We start from the raw sequence: 18619 nt of genomic DNA on the forward strand, positions 1-18619 counted from the left end.
TATGGCTTTAATGGACATATGAACACAGCAAGATAAAAATGCTACATATCAAAAAACATTTAATATATAAAATTAAAATAGAAGAGCAAACCACTACAGAAAATCTAGAATATTAAAATGGTCAAATTATGATACAAAATAAGGAAAAGGCAAAGAAAGCCTCATATACTGTAACCTAATAGCAGACTGGTATCACTGGAGTTGTCACGTTGGTTAGAATAAATGTCAGACAAAGGCACAGCGGATGTTGAGTTCCACATTATTTATTAAAAAGTGTAACTTAGTTTGTTTATTTGTTTTTGTCTTTGCTAACAACAAACCGTGACTACATAGATGCTACTTGCACTAACTCAAAACAATATCCCATAAACACAGGTGGAAAAAAGCTACCTAAATATGATCCCCAATTAGAGACAAAGATACAAGCTGCCTCTATTTGGGAATCATACACAATCACCAACATAGAAAAACAAACCTAGAACTCCACATAGAAATAATAAACTAGACTAACCCCCCAGTCACACCCTGACCTACTCTACCATAGAAAATAAGGACTCTATGGTCAGGACGTGACAGTACACCCCCCCCCCCCCCAAAGGTGCGGACTCCGGCCGCAAAACTTGAAGGGAGGGTTAGGGGGGGGTCTAGTGTCGGTGGCGGCTCTGGTGCAGGACGAAGAACCCGCTCATCCCGTGGATCCAGCCATGGACCCGGGCTGAACACCGTCGCCGGGGAAAAGCTCCGGACCGTCGCCGGGGAAAAGCTCCGGACCGTCGCCGGGGAAAAGCTCCGGACCGTCGCCGGGGAAAAGCTCCGGACCGTCGCCGGGGAAAAGCTCCGGACCGTCGCCGGGGAAAAGCTCCGGACCGTCGCCGGGGAAAAGCTCCGGACCGGGGACCGTCGCCGGGGAAAAGCTCCGGACCGGGGACCGTCGCCGGGGAAAAGCTCCGGACCGGGGACCGTCGCCGGGGAAAAGCTCCGGACCGGGGACCGTCGCCGGGGAAAAGCTCCGGACCGGGGACCGTCGCCGGGGAAAAGCTCCGGACCGGGGACCGTCGCCGGGGAAAAGCTCCGGACCGGGGACCGTCGCCGGGGAAAGCTCCGGACCGGGGACCGGTACAGGTGGCACCGGACTGGTGACATGCACTTCAGGGCGAGTGCAGGGAGCAGGCACAGGACGCACCCGACTGGGAAGGCGCACTTGAGGGAGAGTGAGAGGAGCAGGCACAGGACGTCCTGGACTGGGAACACGCACTTCAGGGAGAGTGCGAGGAGCAGGCACAGGACGTACTGGACTGGGAACACGCACTTCAGGGAGAGTGCGAGGAGCAGGCACAGGACGCACCGGACTGGGAAGGCGCACTTGAAGGAGAGTGAGAGGAGCAGGCACAGGACGTACTGGACTGGGGACACGCACTTCAGTGAGAGTGAGAGGAGCAGGCACAGGACGTACTGGAAGGCGCACTTCAGGGAGAGTGCGAGGAGCAGGCACAGGACGTACTGGACTGGGAAGGCGAACTTGAAGGAGAGTGAGAGGAGCAGGCACAGGACGTACTGGACAGGGAAGGCGCACTTGAGGGAGAGTGCGAGGAGCAGGCACAGGACGTACCGGACTGGGGACACGCACTTCAGGGAGAGTTATGAGGAGACACATGACGTACCGGACTGGAGAGGGGCACTTGAGGCTAGAAGCGTGGAACCGGCACAGGTTGCACCACACTGCTAACCGGATCCTCTGGTCGGATGTTGAGCAGAACACACTTGCACAACAGCTCTCATCTCACTCTCTCCCAACTTCGCCATTGCCTCCCTGACAGTCTCTGGCTCTTCTCTCTGCTCAGTCGCCAGCTCCATGTGCCCCCCCCCCCCCCCCCCCCAAAAAAAACTTGGGGTTGTCCTTGGGCTTTCTGTAGCCGCGAACCCTGTCGTCGTCGCTGTCCTCCATTATCTCCTTCCAATGTCCAGAAATCCTTCACCTGGTGAACACGCTGCTTGGTTCTGGTTTGATGGGATATTCTGTCACGGTACGACATTTATTCGAACGAACAAGGCGCAGCAGATGTTGAGTTCCACATTATTTATTAGAAAGTGAAACTTAGCAAAGACAAAAAAAATAAACAATAAATTAACAACGAACCGTGACTACAGAGATGCTACATGCACTAACTCAAAACAATATCCCAGAAACACAGGTGGAAAAAAGCGACCTAAATATGATCCCCAATAAGAGACAAAGATACCAGCTAACTCTATTTGGGAATCATACACAATCACCAACATAGAATAACAAACCTAGAACCCCACATAGAAATAATAAACTAGACAAACCCCCCAGTCACACCCTGACCTATACCATAGAAAATAAGGACTCTCTATGGTCAGGACGTGACAGGAGTGGAGGGAAACAACATGGACACTCCTAGAACAGCATTTGACACAGTGAACATTCAGCTCTAAAGGTCATTGTGTGCATCTTTGTGTCCAGCAGTCTGCAGTCCTTTGGGGAAGTCTTCTGTCCAGAACTGGGCTCTCTTCTTCTCTGAGACACTGCCCAGCCCGAGGTTTGCCTGGATCAGTAGACACTCTTCTTCTGTGGTGAATGTCGGCCAATCAAACATATTATCTCCGTTAGGGTTACTACAGGAACAGAGGGAGAGACAGGGACACACCCATTGGCATCATATGAGCGGCTGCACTTATGACTACTTCATTTTACATACAATGCATTCAGAAAGTATTCAGACCGCTTGACTTTTTCCACAATTGTTACATTACAGCCTTATTCTAAATAGATTTAAGAAAACAAAACCTCAATCTACACACAATACCCCATGATGGCAAAGCGAAAACAGAAGTAGACATTTTTGCAAATGTATTAAAAATAAACAGAAATACCTTATTTACATAACTATTCAAACCCTTTGCTATGAAACTCTGAAATTTAGCTCAGGTGCATCCTGTTTCCATTGATCAGCCTCAAAATGTTTCTACAACTTGGAGTCCACCTGTGGTAAATTCAATTGATTGGACATGATTTGGAAAGGCACACACCTGTCTATATCCCACAGTTGACAGTGTATGTCAGAGCAAAAACCAAGCCATGAGGTCAAAGGAATGGTCCGCAGATCTCCGAGACAGAACTGTGTTAAGGTACAGATCGAGGGAAGGGTACCAAAAAGTCTGCAGCATCGAAGGTCCCCAAGAACACAGTGGCCTCCAGCATTCTTAAATGGAAGTTTGGAACCACCAAGACTCTTCCTAGAGCTGGCCGCCCGGCCAAACTGAGCAATCTGGGGAGAAGGGCCTTGGTCAGGGAGATGACCAAGAACCCGATGGTCACTCTGACAGAGCTCCAGAGTTCCTCTGTGGATATGGGAGAACCTTCCAGAAGGCCAACCATCTCTGCAGCACCACCAGTCAGTCTTTTATGGTAGTGGCCAGACAGAAGCCACTCCTCAGTAAAAGGCACATTTCAGCCCGCTTGGAGTTTGCCAAAAGGCACATAAAAGGATTCAGACCATGAGAAAAAAATATTCTCTGGTCTGATGAAACCAAGATTGACCTATTTGGCCTGAATGTCAAGCATCACGTCTGGAGAAAACCTGGCACCATCCTTACAGTGAAGCATGGTGGTGGCAGCATCATGCTGTGGGGATGTTCTTCAGCGGCAGGGACTGGGAGACTAGTCAGGATTGAGGAAAAGACAAATGGAGCAAAGTGCTGAGATATCCTTGATGAAAACCTGCTCCAGAGCACTCAGGACCTCAGACTGGGGTGAAGGTTCACCTTGCAACAGGACAACAACCCGAAGCACACAGCCAAGACAACGCAGGAGTCGCTTTGGGACAAGTCTCTGAATGATCTTGAGTAGCCCAGCCAGAGGCCGGACTTGACCCGATCGGTCATCTCTGGAGAGAAATGAAAATAGCTGTGCAGCGATGCTCCCCTCAAACCTACAGAGCTTAAGAGGATCTGCAGAGAAGGATGGTAGAAACTCCAAGTACAGGTGGGCCAAGCTTGTAGCGTCAAACCCAAGAAGACTCAAGGCTGTAATCGCTGCCAAACATGCTTCAACAAAGTACTGAGTAAAGGGTCTGAATACTTATGCAAATGTAATATTTCTTTTTTATATACATTTGCAAAAATATCTATAAACCGGTTTTTGCTTTGTCATTATGGGGTATTATGTGTAAATTGATGAGGGAAAAAAAGATGTAATACATTTTATAATAAGGCTGTAACGTAACCAAATGTGGAAAAAGTCAAGGGGTCTGAATACTTTCCGAATGCACTGTATGTACAGTGCTACTATGACCCAATGCAATTGGTGGTTGATCTACTATAATGTACTATATTGAGTAACCACTAAGTAGATATGAAAAGCATACTTGGTATATAGTAGCATATTTTTTTGCATACAGTAGGGAGTCTTAAACTGTCCTTTGTCTAGTATGAACTATCTCCTGTATCTTATTTAGAAATCAATTTACTCAGAAAAAAACTAAAAACCTCTGGCGGTATGAAAACTTGACATCATGACAGAAATCTGGTTCTTGTTACATGTCATATCTGTGCTGAAGCTTCTCCAACTGAATGCAGAGAGAGAGAGAGCGAGCGAGAGAACAAAAAAGGGATCTCTCACCCTGTTCTGGCAAAGTTAGTCCAGTATTTCATCATGGTCCTGCTAAGCTGTCGTTCCTCGTCTGTCGTGTTATCTGTGAGTGGAAAACTTTTTTAGTTTCTGTCGTTTCCAAGAAAAGCTGCAGAGATACAGTACAGGCTCAACAGAATGAGCTTGTCCAAAATATAATCTCCCTCAGTCTTTTGTCAATAAACAGTATTAACATCTGAATATGTTGACTTCACAGTAACTTGTTATTCATGTTATTGTTATGGACAGTTCCTCCAGAATTTGATATAAAAACAAGGTTTTCAAATATATTTAGCCTACAATATCTCCAGAATATTTGTTATTTATTTTTACCTAACATCACTATGTCATCTGTCCAAAAGGGGGCGCCAAACACAAAGCCAACCTCATCAAAGTGGTCTGCTTTCACAAAGCCTGGCCTGCTGGACGCGAACATGGAGGGGCGCTGCTGGAACTCATAGTAGTAGATCAAGCAACCAGAATCTTGTATAGACAGACAGATACATTACACACAACTGTGAATACCAACATAACAGGTCTGTCAACTACAAAATGTCTCAATCAATTAGATAAACTGTTTTAAAATAATTTATTCATAATAATTATTAAATAATGTCTTCCAGGTTTCTAAAGAAAAATCAGGCATCTGATTGGTATAGTTCCCAGTGTATTCTTCACCTCTACACCCCCTGGCTCCCTGGATCCCAGGGATCACAATCAGTAGATCTCCCATCAGCTCCAAGAAGGCATCTCTGATCCCCACGGGGTCCTTCGTGTCACCAAAGTACTCCCCTACGATGATTCCCAGGGCAGAGTCTGGCATACGCTACCAGGGAGATACAGAGTTTAAAATGCAGCTCATGGACCAGACTGCTAGATGTTTTATTATAATGCTGCCATCAGGGTTGGGGAGTAACTGATTACAAAAAAAAAACTGTATTAAGGTGTCAGAAGTGGATTTTTAATATAATATACCATGTATGTATGTATGTATGTATGTATGTATGTATGTATGTATGTATGTATGTATGTATGTATGTATGTAAATATAGTGCATATACAGTACCAGTCAAAAGTTTGGAACATTCTACTCATTCAAGGGTGTTTATTTTTACTATTTTCTACATTGTAGGATAATAGCGGACATCAAAACTATGAAATAACATATGGAATCATGTAGTAACCAACAAAGTTGTCACGCCCTGACCTTAGTTTATTCTCTATATTTTGGTTAGGTCAGGGTGTGAATAGGGTGGGTACTCTAGTTTTTGTATATGTATGTTTTCTTTTTCTTTCTTGGCCTAGTATGGTTCCCAATCAGAGGCAGCCGTCTATCGTTGTCTCTGATTGGAGATCATACTTAGGCAGCCCTTTTTCCCCACCTTCAGTGGTGGGATCTTGTCTTTGTTTGGTTGCATGTATTTTGCACGACAAAGCTTTTCATTCGTTGTATTGTTTATTGTTTTTTTGCTGGTTCACATTTTAATAAAATATGATGAACCCAAATCACGCTGCACCTTGGTCTACCCTTAATGACGAACGTTACAAAAGTGTTAAACAAATCAAAATATATTTTATATTCTTCAAAGTAGCCACCCCTTTGCCTTGATGACAGTTCTGCACACTTTTGGCATTTTCTCAACCAGCTTCACGAGGAATGCTTTTCCAACAGTCTTGAAGGAGTTCCCACATATGCTGAGCACTTGCTGGCTGCTTTTCCTTCACTCTGCTGTCCAACTCATCCTAAACCATCTCAATTGGGTTGAGGTCGGGTGATTGTGAAGGCCAGGTCATCTGATGCAGCACTCCATCACTCTCTTTCCTGGTCAAATAGCCCTTACACAGCCTGGAGGTGTGTTTTGGGTCATATTCCTATTGAAAAACAAAATGATAGTCCCACTAAGCACAAACCAGATGGTATGGTGTATCGCTGCAGAATGCTGTGGTAGCCATGCTGGTTAAGTGTGCCTTGAATTCTAAATAAATCACAGACAGTGTTACCAGCAAAGCACCCCCACACATCCTCCTCCATGCTTCACGGTGGGAACCACACGTGGAGATCAACCGTTCACCTACTCTGCGTCTCACAAAGACACGGCGGTTGGAATCAAAAATATCACATTTGGACTCATCAGACAAAAGGACAAATTTCCACCAGTCTAATGTCCATTGCTCGTGTTTCTTGGCCCAAGCAAGTCTTCTTATTATTGTGTCCTTTAGTAGTGATTTCTTTACAGAAATTCGACCATGAAAGCCTGATTCACACAATCTCCTCTGAAAAGGTGTGGCAGGTAGCCTAGTGGTTAGAGCGTTGGACACACCTAACCGAAAGGTTGCAAGATCAAATCCCGGGGCTGACAAGTTAAAAATCTGTCGTTCTGCCCCTGAACTGTTCCTAGGCCGTCATTGAAAATAAGAATTTGTTCTTAATTGACTTGCCTAGTTAAATTAAGGTAAAATAAAAAAAATTGTTGTTGTTGAGATGTGTCTGTTACTTGAACTCTACAGCAGAGGTAACTCTGGGTCTTCCTTTCCTGTGGCGGTCCTCATGAGACTCATAATAACTCTTAATGTTTTTTGCGACTGCACTTGAAAAAACGTTCAAAGTTCTTGAAATGTTCCGTATTGACTGACCTTCATGTCTTAAAGTAATAATGGACTGTCGTTTCTCGTTGCTCATTTGAGCTGTTCTTGCCATAATATGTTAATTGATATGCCTTCCAGGTGACTACCTCATGAAGCTGTTTGAGAGAATGCCAAGAGTGTGCAAAGCTGTCATCAAGGCAAAGAGTGGCTACTTTGAACAATCTCAAATATAACATATATTTTGATTTGTTTAACACTTTTTTGATTACTACATGATTCCATGTGTGTTATTTCATAGTTTTGATCTCTTCACTATTATTATTCAATGTTGAAAATAGTAAAAAATAAAGAAAAACCCTTGAATGGGTAGGTGTCCAATCTTTTGACTGGTACTGTATATTTCCCAGAGCGTACAGACTTGTTTTGTTGATCATTTAGAATACTCTATATTTCATTTTCAAGCAGCTGTAAAACTTGTTTTCGTCTTAAATCGACAAATCCCAGTCTGCATATAATCAGATAAACGTTGTTCAATATTTTGCATAAAGCCTACCCACCGTTCTATATTAACCAATCAACAAGCAGTTGTGTGTGACAATCTAAGGAGAAACTCTAGGATCTCCTCTTAAATCTACAGGTTGATAATACTCTGTTATTATCATCCCAGTGTGTATTTTCCTGCGTAAATCATGAAGTTGAAGTGAAGTTCTGATTGTTCTTTCACCAGCAAAAATATACTTTTTAAAAGCTAGATGATTACTTTGTTGAATACTTTTAAATTCAGAAAGGATGTTTGCGGAAAAAAATACATTATGACATTTCTGATTTCTCAATGAAAAATTCAATTCAGCATTGCAAAAAAGCGCAAGTTTAAGTTTGTTCCACCCGAGCGAGTCTGACCACAAGTCAGAGACCACTATGACACACCAAATGCATTTGATGGATCCTTTTCGTCTTCTTCTAATGCCTCTTAAGGAGAAAGTAATCAAAAAGCAACTGAAAGTAATCCGATTACATTACTGAGTTTGTGCAATCCAAAAGTTACGTTACTGATTACAATTTGGGACAGAAAACTAGTAACTCTAAAAAATTACATTTAGAAAGTAACCTACCCAACCCTGGCTGCCACCGTAGTTCACTAACCAGTTTCTGAAGCATAAACGCCAGGATCATAATCATGTTTTCATGGGTCATTCCAAGATCCCATCCAGGAAACAGGAAAAACTGGTGGAACACACAAGGTCTTACAAAAAAAAAATAAGATAAAAGTATATTTACCCGTAAAATATATAACAGACAGTTTTCATATCTTCATGCAAGGACATACATACATGTGGGAGCATCCATCCATACTCATGGTTGTTGACCCCCATGATGCTGGGGAAGCCCAGGAAGCTCTTGGTCTGCAGGACTTCCTCCAGATTGGTAGGGATGACTGTTCCATCCCTGTGCACAGACAGAACCATCTCCCCCTGTGGAGAGAGAGGATGGGCCCCAGAATGGAAGTCAAACAGCCATGTTGTTGCATTCAACAGTGGTATATAGTATAAGTTAGCTAAAGCAGAAACAGCCTGGCATTCGGATACATACACCCCACACACTGTAAGGTGAGTGTGAGGCTCAGAACAAACCTACCAGTGCAGGTGTAGCCGCCTCTATGTCCTGTGGGCTGAGGGTACTGAGGCAGGTCATGAGCTCTGCAGAGTCATCACTGGGACATCCTGCTCTCTGTGCCACCAGCTGGAGGAGGGAGAGATTGAAACCAGAGCATTTGAATGACGGTAATTACAACACGTTACATTGTACCAGAATAATAATGAGTTATAAGACCACTGAAGGTTTTATTGCATATGAACCAATGTATGGGATCCTTGAGACTTGCTGTTATGATCAGCACACTGTGAAACAGCAGATCACCTGTGCAGCAGGTTTGGGGTCATCCTGGATGAACAGAGAAATGAGGGGTACTCCACTCTGACTGATGGCCTTGTGGAACAGTCCTGATGACAGAGGGGACATCATCTGTACAGACAGAACCATGGATCAGTGCCCAAAGTAAGCCTACATACAGACAGCCAGTGCATCTATCTGTATCAACAAGTATCTGTTTTCCTAGATCTACAGTACACACATGTAAATAGACGGCAACACCACCAGCAGACTCTCCGAAAATGGTGACAGATCCTGGGTCTCCCCCGAAACTGCTGATGGTCTCCTGCACCCAGCGCAGGGCACACACCTGGTCCAGAATACCCACATTCCCAGGGTACTGGCCATCCCCAGTGCTGGACAATCACACAGACATTAGATCAGATATGCCAGGGTTGTGTTCAGTAGACACCAAACAGGAGAAAATGTTACTGACCCAAATTTGTGCATTGATCATATTGACCAAAATCAGTACCAATAGAAATGTACCTGAGGAACCCTGGGATACCCAGACGGTATTGAAGGATGACCACCACAACGTCCCCGAAGGCAGCCAATGAGGAGCCATCATAGAGTGAAGCCCCTCCCATGAGGAAGCCACCACCATGGATCCAAATCATCACCTACAGACACTTTTTTTTTTAGACAAGACCACCAAACAAAAGACATCTAACTCAGAGTAGACAAGCATATGAGTACATTCTCATGTCTCTCCTCACTGGTAGTTTCCTTGGGTCCCCAGGTTTGACTGGTGTGTAGATGTTCAGGTAAAGGCAGTCCTCTGAGGTGGTTAGGACAGGGAACCGACCTCTGTACAGGTCCCCCATTCGTCTAGTGTGGTTCATGTTCTGCAGACACCTGTGTGTTAATAGGACAAGGAAGGTGACATTTTATTACACTATCAATAAAAACATGGCAGAATGTTAATGTTCATCAGAATAAGCATGATTCAGAGTTCCCCATAAAAACAGTATAGGCTGTTTGTCTCCCTGCCTGTCTCTCTGAGACATTACTGCTTAGGCTCACAGTGGGGGGTAAGCCTTGGCGTCTCTCAGTCCCTGCCACACCCGGGGAGGTTTGGGGGCCTGGAACCTCAAGGGCCCGACAGGGGGCTCAGCGAAGGGGATCCCCAGGTAGGCAGCCACCTTCGTCTGGCTCTCTCTCACTCTGACCAGTCTGCCCTCCAGCTTACCATACCTAGTATTAAGCTGGAAGAGGCTCTCTCTGTCGCCTGGAAAAGATTTTAAAGTTATAGAAAAGGAATTGTAGTACTCTGTCAAAGGACGCATTAATTGGGAAAGGAGCGATTTACAACCATACCAAACTAAAGTATATATAGCTTCTTGTTAATAGCTAATCAATGTATTTTATAGTTGCTAAATAGTGAATTAAACAATACAAACAGATGAGCAGGGACCCTGGGCATCTTTCTTTTGGTGTTTTTCAGAGTCAGTAGAAAGGCCTCTTTAGTGTCCTAAGTTTTTATAACTGTGACCTTAACTGCCTACCGTCTAAGCTGTTTGTGTCGTAACGACCGTTCCATGTTCATAAATGTTTTATGGTTCATTGAACAAGCATGGGAAACAGTGTTAAAACCCTTTACAATGAAGATCTGTGAAGTTACTTGGATTTTTACGAATGATCTTTGAAAGACAGGGTCCTAAAAGAGGGACGTTTCTTTTTTTGCTGAGTTTACATTCTTACCTTCGACTGTATGAAAACTCACAAACAGGCTCAGACTTATCCATGCGAGCAGGACTCTTCTGCCCTGACACATCATAGTGCCAGATAGATTATCCATTCACGTCTGTAGAATATCAAACCACATGAAGATCTATTTCAGCAGTTGCCGATTTACATAATCTCTATACATTAAATGCACATTACATCCATATCCAGTGAGAAACCAAATATCAATACATTAGAGAGAAAAGTATGACCTCCAGCTAAAGGAATATGAGCCGTATGGAGCCCCAATTCAGTTAAATGCCTTCAGTAAATCTGTGGGAGATTGAGGATTGAGCTGCTCTTCATATCACAGGCTGGCATTGGAAATTCCAATGCAACCTGTTATGGATTTTCTAAAAAGCCAGCCGAGTTGATTCAGTCCTGATCGAATGTCAAACAGCAGTTTGAAAAGGTGGAGTCCTCTGAAAGAACATCCTGGTTCATTTTAATCTGCTATAGCTGCCTGGACATGCACTATGAAATTAGATGTCATGCTACCAACTCCACTTGTTTATCTTGGGTCTACATTTCTGCCAAGTTCAGTGTGCAGAACACCAACAATGACATGATATCAGGCAATTACCTATGAGTAAATTACCGACAGCTTGGCTCAGGACAGGAGTAGACTAGACCTTGAGCTAACCTGGATAGAGATTACATTGGACTAACAGCAACATCATTGGCCATACAGTAAACTAAAATTCTGAAGTTACAGCAGGCTGTAACATCAAAAATCCCTGGTGTCACGTTTGCTCCCTCTCCGACGCTCTAGGTCACCAGGCTGCTCATTATTACACACACCTATCACCATCGTACACCGAACCCAAACCCAAACATTTATTTCCCCCCCACACCAAACGCGATACGCAGGTTAAAATATCAAAACAAACTGAACCAATTACATTCATTTGGGGACAGGTCAAAAAGCATTAAACCTTTATGGAAATTTAGCTAGCTAGTTTGCACTTGCTAACTAATTTGTCCCATTTAGCTAGCTTGCTGTTGCTAGCTAATTTGTACTATTTAGCGAGTTTGCTATAATCCCCTTCAATTGCGATCCCTTCGGCAACTGCCGTGAGAATAACTACTGCCTGTAATCTATCAAGTATTCGCCGGCTGTTAGAAATTGGGAGAGATGAATGAGTTGGAAGAATATTCAACCTCCATATCCTTCCATCTAAACCCATAACACACATGTCACTACTCCTAATTTACTACCACAGTTAGAAACATACTAAAACATTCTCAAATCAATTTAGTCAATATACATCAATCCCTCCTTTGGAACAAAGATCACTCTTATGTTTCACAAAACCTAAAAACATATTGACCTAACAAGAAAAGAGAAAAATAAATGTTAAAATAAATACATGTTTAATAACTTCCCACTACTCGTAATGTAACTAAAACTGGGGGAAAACGTCCATCCTTTACGTGCCCATGTTATGCTGGTCTCCATGCTGCCTCCATCTCCATCGTTGGGTGTTATTACAAAACACAGACTAATAACCTTATATGCAATTACTTGTATTCTATCACCCAGACACCTCTTTTTATCAATACAATGTAACATTATAATGACATAATAAAACAAAAGAAACAAGAACCAAACAAAAAACAAAAACCTTTATGTTAACCAAAGCATTCATCCAATAAATTCTAACCCCCCTAGCAAAGGATACTTACAGATAAGGTTTTCAGGGCTTCCATAGACCTAATAAATCTAAACAGTTCTATATCCAAAACATAACTAAAACATTTTATAAATGATCCAACCCAAATTTAGAATAACAGTCCTTAGTGCTTACTATAACTCACATTCAAACTTCTCAATTTAGCAAACATCATCCCTATTAAAATGTACATTTATAAAAATAAAACAAGTATAACTTATCATCACAGCCCCCTCGGTCCCTGTTTTCCTGTCATAAATGGCCTAGTAATGAAACATCAGTAACTCAATGCATACTTTAGTCCAAAATGTTGGCAGTGTGTAGACTCAGAAGTGCCAAAAGTCACTGTTGAATTGCACACCCTTATTGCCCTTTTTCCAGCCGGTTAGGGAGGGCTTTGAGGTTCACACACACTGTTTGTGGCAATTTTTCCTACCATGCATTAAGACACAATCTGATGTCACCTTCCATGATAACTTGTTTATTCTACTGGTGACCTCTCAGGACGAGTTACAGATCATGAAGTTATCAACATAATCCCTCGCAGAAACCCACACTCCAGTATCCCAATCCTGCGAATTTTGTATTGAAACATAAAATAAAAATGTAATCATCAATACATATATCACAATCCATTTGGAGTAACTGTCATCCCTTGTTAACATATATTTTCCCTTCTATATGCAGACTGAACAAAGTACATTTGTATATTTACCCAAAGACCATAACCCCAGGGAACTGGTAATTTTCCCTTTGAACACGTGATTCAAAAACAACATGTTAAATCAAACATATTTGACTTACTAGTCAGCTTAGATTACAACTCCTTATAATTTCCTAATGAAATAATAGAATTTCAAAGTAATGGTACGATTTGAATAGAGACTGGTGTTTTTCATTCATTTTATCATTTAATCCCACCTGTTTTGATCACTTTCCAATGAGATTGATCAAGTCTCATGGGAAAGTAATCAACACCTATTAAAATATTTCCTCTCCCTCTTCTTTCCCAGACCTTCTGAAATCATTTAAAACCTTTCAAAAACATTTCCATCCATCTGTATACCCAGTTTAAAAATGAATTGAAGACTCCAAAAAGAAAAACTCACAGTATCAATACCACTAACCCATATTCATAACCAGTAAATGGTGTGTGCGTGCTGGTGTATGTGTGTGTTAAACCATATGTCAAAAAGAAACAGAAATGGCCAGGCATTACCATGCTTTATTTAGCATGCACTAGTCACAATACACACCCATATTATATTACATGATTGGTCTCTTACTGTCATAATCATGTACAAATATTCTGGTATTGCTAATAGAACAATTTCCAATCAACGCACTTAATAGCTGTTTCACCTTTAGATTGTTCCTGTTAACCATTCTAAATGTAATACTTTTTCCTGTCGCAAATGTAGTCAATTTCTCAGCTGAAGAAATTGTGATATTTGATCCTAGGCATCAAATAGAAAGTTGTTTTAGACATGGTCTCTATGTCTACCTTAATTTACGTATATTGGACTTCCATTTTTCCTGGAAGCAAGAATTCTATTCAAGACCCATCAGATAATACAGTGTTCCATTAAGTGGAATTGACCCCATTTTAAAATAAACAATCCCAGAACCCCTGTCCAGTAATCCTATCAGTTTAACCTGTTGCATTAGTTTAGTCAAATACAAAACTGTTGTTTAACAAATGTAGAACCTTCAAAGAGTTGGTGCTGTCTTATCAGCTTGGCAGTCAATACTTATTTCATTCTGCTTGTATTGCTGGACACTGCTCCACGTAATGGACACAGATTATAATTTTATAATACATTAGCTTCCTGCTCAAATTCACTGGAGTTACCTCACTATAAAACCAAGCAACAATAATCAAAAACTGTCAAAGAATGTTTCTCATACTTCTACTTCAAATGTCCCACTACCTGCTTGCTTTCAACCGTAGCAAGTTTCGATCCCTCTACTTATCCTTTAACCTTGTATTGAATCCTCAGCTTTTCAAATTACTAAAATATCGCATCGTTAGAGTGCTATAAAAAAGGTACGTATAACATATTACCATTCACATACTGTCAATACATCAAGTAAAGATCACACCATACCGCTTCACATGAACCTGGCCTCGCTTCACCTCTATTGGGTCGAAGTAATCTATGCCCACATGGGTGAAAGGCGGCAAATCAGGTGACACTCGATCTTGTGGAAGGTCGGCCATCTTCTGTCCTCCAGCTCTAGCTTGCATCCACCTGCAGAAGACACAGCTCTTAAGGATCTTCCTTGCTAAGGTGTTGGCACAGGGTATCCAATATCGCTGGCGAAGTCTAGAAAGCATGTGACCTCTCCCAGAGCGGCCAACCTGCTCATGGATGTGGAGTAAGATCAGTCTGGAGATGTAGGAGTCTTTGGGCAGGATCATAGGATTCTTTAGTTCCGTAGGCATAGCAGCTTTGCTTAACCTTCCTCCTACTCTCAGAATACCATTGTCAACAATTGGATCAAGCTTACAGATTGAGCCGCTTCTCTTGGCACATTGTTTTCCTTTCACAACTAGTGAAATTTCTTGTTTAAAGTACTGTCTTTGCTCAAATCGAATGATGACCTTTTCTGCTTCATCTAGGTCATCTACAGACAGACTTTCTTTTCCAAACGTCAGTTTGAACTTGTCAATTTGTTCCTTCAGTGAGTTTGTCAGACTCTGAACTGATCGTGGATCAGTTTGTGTGAGAACTTTCCTTTTCTGGCTTAACTGTAGAAGAAGTCTCTTCAGTTTCAGCATCCAGGCAACTGCTTTCTTCAACCTGTTCCATGTTGAATAGTACTCAATCAGTTTGCTGGTCGGACTCTTTTCTTCCACACGTACTGTTTACAATGACGTCTTTTCTCACCTCTGGATCATCCGGAGGGATGGAGCCAAGCTCCTCGGGGACTTTCAGCCATTGTGTTTCTGTTCTCTCCAGGAATTCTGGTCCTTTGCACCATCTCTTTGAGTTCAGGAAAGTTTCAACATGTAATCCTCTTGAGGCATCATCAGCTGGGTTGTGTTTGGAGTTCAAATACCTCCACTGTTTTGCTTTCGAAAGGTCATAGCAACCCTATTAGCCACAAAGGTATGGCTACCTTGGTATCGTTGCAGATGTATTTTAGCACAGACTGGCTGTCTGTCCAGAAAGTTGACTCCTCAAGTTCAATCTGGAGCTCCAACCTTAACATCCTGTCCACTCGCACTGCCAATGTTGCTGCGGCAAGTTCCAGTCTGGGGATCGTAATCTGCTTGAGTGGATTCACCCTTGATTTCCCCAGTATGAATGCGATGTGGACCTTTTCTATACCGTTTGTGAACCTAAGGTAGCTTGCCGTGCCATAACCTTGTTCACTTGCGTCACTGAAGTGATGCAGCTGCGCGGTCTTGACTTGACCAAAGTTCTCAGGCATCATACCCCTGTCTATCTGGAATCTGGAGAGCTGGTCCAGCTCTGAGAGCCATCTCTTCCATGAAATAGAGTGTTCTTCAGGGATGACTTCATCCCATCCACACTTTAGCTTGTAGAGCACTTGAAGAATTTGCTTTGCCTTTAATACGAATGGGGCGAGGAAACCTAATGAATCATAAATAGAGCTGACAGTTGAGAGAATACCTCTTCTTGTAAGGGGTCTGTTCTTGACAGTGACTCGGAAGATAAACGCATCACTTTCAATGTTCCATCGGATTCCAAGTGCTCTTTCAACAGGCAGCTTTTCTCTGTCCAGGTCCAGTTCTTTTATCTGCTTGGTTTTGTGTTCATCAGGGATAGAAGCCAGCACAGTGCGGCTGTTGCTGACCCACTTGGTCAGTTTGAGTCGACCCTGAGAGCACACATCCCTGAGGTTTTTTGTGAGAGCTATGTCTTGTTCTTCTGTGGCAACTGACTTGAGGCAGTCATCAACATAGAAGTTGGACTTGACTGTTTGAATCACCTCTTCATTGTACCTCTCACAATTGTCTTCTGCAGTCTTTCGCAGTGCAAATTTTGCACAACATCTCACTTTTCTCTTCATACTCCCTCAGGGAAGTCATGGTTGTACTGATTTACAAGAAGAACCCCCAGGTCGGCCATTGAGATACGATTGGCCATCACCGTTGGACGTCCATATTCTTCTGCCAGGGTACAATTGTTAAGAGGACAGTTCATCAGCCATCCAAAGAGGGTTTTCACTGCATACGGTCCATTGCCTTGGCTATTTATGATTTGCCAGGGTTCCATTGCCTTTGGAGCATTTACGCCAATCAGGAGTTCGACGTCGGCATCAATCTCCTTCAACTGAACCTCTTTCAGGTATGGCCACCTTTTGAGACCTTTCTGAGTGGGAATGTTCTCTCTTGTCACTGGGATCTTATTCTGGGTGTAGACCTTTGGTAATGCAAGAAATGTGTCGCCTTCCAAGTTGCCAATCTCTAATCCAGATATCTCGAAGCTCTTGGTAGGACTCTCCTGCCCCATTGTGCGTAGCAGAATTTCAGCCTCACTGCCTTTAGCTTTCAGCTGCCTCATGAGTCTCTCCGTACAAAATGTTGCTGAGCTACCAGAATAGAGAAACGCATAGGTTAACCTCTCTAGGGTACGTGAGATGGTAGCGTCCCACCTCTTCCACAGCCAGTGAAACTGCAGGGAGCCAAATTAAAAACAAGAGAAATCCCATAATTAAAATTCCTCAAACATACATGCATTTTACACCATTTTAAAGATACACTTGTTGTAAATCCAGCCACAGTGTCCGATTTCAAAAAGGCTTTACGACGAAGCAAACCAAATGATTGTTAGCTGAGTGCCTATTCACAGAATAAGACATTTTTCCAGCCAAAGAGAGGATTCACAAAAAGCAGAAATATAGATAAAATTAATCACTAACCTTTGATGATCTTCATCAGATGACACTCATAGGACTTCATGTTACACAATACATGTATGTTTTGTTCGGTAATGTTCATATTTATATCCAAAAATCTGAGTTTACATTGGCGCCTTACGTTCAGAAGTTCCAAAACATCCTTTGATTTCGCAGAGAGCCACATCAATTTACAGGAATACTCATCATAAAAATTGCTAAAAGAGACAACTGTTATGCATGGAATTTTAGATGCACTTCTCCTTAATGCAACCGCTGTGTCAGATTTCAAAAAAGCTTTACGAAAAAAGCAACTCATGCAATAATCTGAGTCAGCGCACAGAGCCCAATCAAAACACAAATATAGCCGCCATATTATGCAGTCTACAGAAGTCAGAAGTAACATTATAAACATTCACTTACCTTTGATGATCTTCATCAGAACGCACTCCCAGGAATCCCAGTTCCACAATAAATGTTTGTTTTGTTCGATAATGTCCATCAATTATGTCCAAATTCCTCCTTGTTGTTCTAGCGTTCAGTACACTTTCCAAACTCACGACGCGCGGGCAGGTCCAGCGGAAAGTACGGACGAAAAGTTAAAAAAGTTATATTACAGTCCGTAAAAACATGACAAATTAATTATTTAATCAATCTTTAGGATGTTTTTAACATAATTCTTCAATAATGTTCCAACCGGAGTATTCCATTGCCTTCAGAAGTGCGATGGAACAGAGCTCGCTCTCACGTGAACGCGCATGGTCAGGGCATGTTCAGGTCATGATAGACCTGACTCATTCCTCTCTCCTTCGGCCCCACTTCACAGTAGAGGCATCAGACAAGGTTCTAATGACTGTTGACATCTAGTGGAAGCCTTAGGAAGTGCAACATTACCAATATCCCATCAAAAAGAAAGGAGGACCAAGGCACTCTTCATATAATTAATTAAAATGCCTTTATTACAAAGTTTTTAAAAACCGACGCGTTTCGGCTGCATGGCCTTCGTCAGGGATGCAACGGTTTTTAAAAACTTTGTTTCTATTGAACATGCCATACTAATTAAGGCATTTTAATTAATTATATGAAGAGTGCCTTGGTCCTCCTTTCTGTTTGATGACCAATTCACCCCTTTTACCAAAGAGCACCTTCTATCTACCAAAATGTACTATTGTGTACCTTAATA

The 18619-nt window shown here is 42.4% G+C and overlaps 1 protein-coding gene across 2 annotated transcripts in view; it reads right to left on the reverse strand.

Annotated features, from left to right (window-relative positions):
* Window positions 1-247: 247 nt before the first annotated feature.
* LOC129834734 (fatty acyl-CoA hydrolase precursor, medium chain-like) overlaps window positions 248-18619 on the reverse strand; it is a 29633-nt gene continuing 11261 nt past the window's right edge. For both annotated transcript variants that reach the window (XM_055899978.1, XM_055899977.1), the window contains 13 exons: window positions 10871-10973; window positions 10193-10397; window positions 9886-10024; window positions 9656-9789; window positions 9369-9522; window positions 9155-9259; window positions 8873-8977; window positions 8569-8709; window positions 8381-8461; window positions 5330-5477; window positions 4985-5134; window positions 4643-4715; window positions 248-2637 (listed from right to left, as the gene is read on the reverse strand). In XM_055899978.1, the coding sequence (XP_055755953.1) occupies window positions 2454-2637; window positions 4643-4715; window positions 4985-5134; window positions 5330-5477; window positions 8381-8461; window positions 8569-8709; window positions 8873-8977; window positions 9155-9259; window positions 9369-9522; window positions 9656-9789; window positions 9886-10024; window positions 10193-10397; window positions 10871-10967 (1716 nt within the window). In that variant the 5' untranslated portion in view covers window positions 10968-10973 and the 3' untranslated portion in view covers window positions 248-2453. The remainder of the gene's footprint in view (window positions 2638-4642; window positions 4716-4984; window positions 5135-5329; window positions 5478-8380; window positions 8462-8568; window positions 8710-8872; window positions 8978-9154; window positions 9260-9368; window positions 9523-9655; window positions 9790-9885; window positions 10025-10192; window positions 10398-10870; window positions 10974-18619) is intronic.

Source organism: Salvelinus fontinalis, chromosome 35 (assembly GCF_029448725.1).
Source record: "Salvelinus fontinalis isolate EN_2023a chromosome 35, ASM2944872v1, whole genome shotgun sequence".
NCBI lineage: Eukaryota > Metazoa > Chordata > Actinopteri > Salmoniformes > Salmonidae > Salvelinus > Salvelinus fontinalis.